Source organism: Petaurus breviceps, unplaced genomic scaffold, assembly GCF_028583685.1.
Source record: "Petaurus breviceps papuanus isolate PSGF00001 unplaced genomic scaffold, PetGlider_PUasm1.0 90591, whole genome shotgun sequence".
NCBI lineage: Eukaryota > Metazoa > Chordata > Mammalia > Diprotodontia > Petauridae > Petaurus > Petaurus breviceps.
Genome location: NW_027187280.1, coordinates 1,660,967 through 1,665,078, shown reverse-complemented (window position 1 = coordinate 1,665,078; position 4,112 = coordinate 1,660,967). Strand labels below are relative to the sequence as shown.

At 37.0% G+C, this 4,112-nt stretch overlaps 1 protein-coding gene across 1 annotated transcript in view; it reads right to left on the bottom strand.

Annotated features, from left to right (window-relative positions):
* The window catches only part of GHRH (growth hormone releasing hormone), a 9,287-nt gene extending 7,677 nt beyond the window's left edge, over positions 1-1,610 (bottom strand). The window contains exons 1-2 of the mRNA XM_069063495.1: positions 1,175-1,610; positions 992-1,096 (exon numbers count right to left, since the gene is read on the bottom strand). Coding sequence (XP_068919596.1) covers positions 992-1,096; positions 1,175-1,272 — 203 coding nt within the window. The 5' untranslated portion in view covers positions 1,273-1,610. The remainder of the gene's footprint in view (positions 1-991; positions 1,097-1,174) is intronic.
* Positions 1,611-4,112: the final 2,502 nt, after the last annotated feature.

Sequence of the window (4,112 nt, the reverse complement as noted above, 5' to 3'; positions counted from 1 at the left end):
TGTGTTGTGTGTGTGTGTGTGTATACACACACACACACACAACACACACACACACATATATTGTCTTTTCTTATTAGAATGTAGGCTCCTTGAAGGCAGGAACTGTATTCACTTTGCTTTTATATTCCTAGAGTTTAGCATAGTTCTTAGCATAGAATAAGTGACTAACAAAGACTTTTTCATTCATTCATTTCAGTTATTGTTTGCATATTCCAATTACTATTATTTGTAAAATTGTCAATTTACTTATCGTGTTAAAATTGTTCTGATGACAACTAGATTGTAAGTTTCTTACAAGGGGGACCTATTTCTTATGCTTTTCTTGCCCCTCCTGCTGCAGTGACTAGCAGAGAACTGACCACATATAGGACATTTATTAAAGGTTTACTCATTGAAAGATAATGGAAGGCTTGACTCTGGAGTCCTTAAAGAAGCTTATCATGAAAAGGCTTAGAAAGAGAACAGGTGACTGGATCCCTAAGCTCCAGAGCATTAGGAAGATGCCTAAACTAGACCCAAACCACTCTAGTATCTTTGCTGAGAAAACCTAAATGGGGTAAAAGAGTTAGACACAACTGAAATGACCGAACCACAATAAAGCTAGACCAACACTAGATCTAAAGTAGTATGCCCAGGAGAATTTCAAATAAATACAGTAACAACAAAATTGCAGGCTAACAACTTGGAAAGACAGGAATGCTCATCAACACAAAGACCAACCACAATTCCAGAAGACTCAAAGGACACAATTCTAGATAGAGAAGTGATAGACTCAGGGCAGACTGAGGTCAGTTTTTTTTTTTTTCACGCACAGGTAGGAAATTGTTTTGCTTGGATATATATGTTTATAAGGGATTTTTAGGAAGGGAGGGGGAGGTTGGAAAGAAAGAATTCAGAGCTGAAAATAAAAATAAAATTGAATTAAAAAAAATAAAGTGATAAGTAGTGACAGAAGTAAACTGTCTAAAGCCTCAGCCAGAGTCTTGCTTACCTCAGTCTCTTGCCCATGATATTTTGTAAGAGTTTCCGAGCTGAGATCTGACCCAAGACTTTCCTGTAGCTATTGCTAAAGATGGCATCTGCATGGCGTTGCATCCTAAAACATAAGAGCTCAGAGTCAGAGGACAGGGGCCATTAGGAGACAAGGGATTAGGGCAGAGAGATCTACATTCACCTTTTCCCTGCAGAGTCCATCAGGATGCCTTCCTCCTGTTCTTCCATGGAGAGATTGTGGCTCTTAACTGGGCTGGTTTCTCCAAGCTGAAAGCTCATCTCCTTCCCTGAGACAGGCAGTGGATTGTACCTGGAAGGAAACAAGTGCAGCCAGTGCCAACTAGGGAGCCTGGGTCCCCATATGGGCTAACTCCCTGTCCATGCTTCATAGGACCGTGGATTCAGAGCCAGAAGGAACCTTAGACTAGGTCATATGGTCCAACCCCTTCACTTTTCAGATAAGGAAATAGGACCAGAGAAGTTAAGTAAATTTCACAAGGTCACATAGATTGTAATTTGCTAAGTTAGATTTGATTCCACATCTAGTATTCCTCCTGACTATATCCCTCTTAGATCTTCAGAGCCATTGACAGCTGGGCCTATCCTTCCTGGGGGAATAAAACAGATAGAATGTCTGTGGTTGCCACTGGGGGTTGAATATGCTTTAGTATTTAAAAGAGGCAAGAGGTCTCAGGCATGAAATGAGGGAGCTGGCAGAACAGAAACTTGTTTACTTGGCAGCTGGAGGTTGGAAGGGTAAGAGAGGATACAGGGCCAAGAGTAGTAATAATAATGTATAGCAATTCCCAACTATTATCTCATTTATAGGATTTTAAGATAAAAGAAACTTTACAAGCATCTAATCCAAATCTCTTATTTTAGAGATGAGAAAACTGATGCCCAGTTAGAGAGATTGTATGACTTGTCTCAGGTCACATAGGCAGGAAGCAATGGAAGTGGGATTCAAACCCAGGTCTCTAATTGGCCAATCTGGTGCTTTTTGATCCTTATAAAAATCACATGAAGCAGAGAGGGAAAATAGTATCACCTACATTTTACAGAGGAGGAGACTAACGTCTAGTCTCCTAGGTCACATAGCTAGCAAGGGGCTAAGCCAGCACTAAGCCTCCTGACTTCCTGTCCCATTTTTTCCTATCATGCCATGATACTTTTTTTTAAAGCACCTAAAAAGTACAGGACCATCCCTTAAGAAAATCATAAAAGAACAGTAAAGCTGATATTTGGTACTCTCTCCACTTCCCCTATATGTGTGCATTTCCTCTCTCATGAGAGAGGACCTTGTCCTATAACCTATTCTTACTATCAGTTAACAATTAATAAGAGCTATTTTGCCCAACTAGGTGTCAATAAAACTGACAATCGGGGAGGCCAGGTGGCGCAGTGAGTAAGAGCACTGGCCCCAGAGTCGGGATGACCTGGGATCGAATCCAGCCTCCGATACTTAGCACCACACCCAGAAATAACTGGCCGTGTAAACTTGAGCAAGTTATTTAACCCCAATTGCTTTTAAAAAAAATTAAAAAAAAAATAAAACTGACAATCTACATGAAGTAGATGAATATTTACAAAAATATAAATCTCCCAGATTAACAGAAGAGGAAATAGGATACTTAAATAACATTATCTTAGAAAAAGAAATTGAACTCCCTAAGCTTCCTAAGAAAAAATCCCTGCAACTAGAAGAATTTACAAGCAAATTCTACCAAATGTTTGAAGAACAATTAATTCCAATATTACATAAAATATTTGGAAAAATACATAGAGAAGGAGTCCTGCAAAATTCCTTCTATGACACAAATATAGTTTTAATACTTAAAACAGGGAGAATAAAAACAGAGAAGAAAACTATAGAACAATTTCCCTAATGAATATTGATGCACAAATTTTAAATAAATACAAGCAAGGAGATTACAGCAACATATCATAAAGACTATGGTCTTTATCAGAAATGCAGGTTTGGTTCAATATTAGGAAAACTATAAGCATAATTGACTAACACAATAACAAAAAAAGAAAAATCATATGATTCTACAAATAGATGAAGAAAAAGTTTTTGACAAAATACAACACCTGTTCTATTAAAAACACTACAAAGCACAAGAATAAATGGAGCTTTTCTTTTTTTTTTCTTTTGGAGGGAAGGCAGGGAAATTGGGGTTAGGTGACTTGCCCAAGGTCACACAGCTAGTAAGTGTTAAGTGTCTGAGGTCAGATTTGAACTCAAGTCCTCCTGACTCCAGGGCTGGTGCTCTATTCACTGCACCACCTCGCCGCCCCCAAGGGAGCTTTTCTTAAAATGATAATTAGAACCTAAATAAAATCAAGAGCAAGCATTATCTGTAATGGGGATAAACTAGAAGCCTTTCCAATAAGATCAGTGGTGAAGTAAGGATGTCCATTATTAATCCATTACTATTCAGTATAGTACTAGAAATGCTAACTATAGCAATACGATAAAAAGAAATAGAAAGGAATAAACATAGGCAATGATGAAAAAATATCACTTTTTGCAGACAATATGATAGTATGCTTAGAGAACCCTAGAGAATCAACTAAAAACTAGTTGAAACAATGAACAACTTCAGCAATATTGCAGGATATAAAATAAAACCACACAAAACACCAGCTTTTCTGTTTATTACCAATAAAAATCAGCAGGAAGAGATAAAATTTCCATTTAAAGTAACTGCAAACAGTATAAAGTACTTGGGAGTTTACTTTCTAAGATACACACAGAAACTATATGAACACAATAACAAAATACTTTTCACACAAATAAAGACAGATCTAAACAATTGAAGAAATATTCATTGTTCATAGGTAGATCAAGTTAATATGATAATAATGACAATTCTACCTAATTTACTTTCTTCAGTGCCATACCAATCCACCTACCAAAAAATGACTTTATAGAGCCAGAAAAAAAAATAACAAAATTCATCTGAAGGAACAAAAACTCAAGAATATCAAGGGAATTTATGGGGGGGAAAGTGAAGGAAAGAAGCCTAAGAAAGAAGTACCAGGTCTCAAAATATTCTAAAAAGTGGTAATTATCAAAACAATTTGGCACTGGAAAAGAAATGAAGTACTTGATCAAT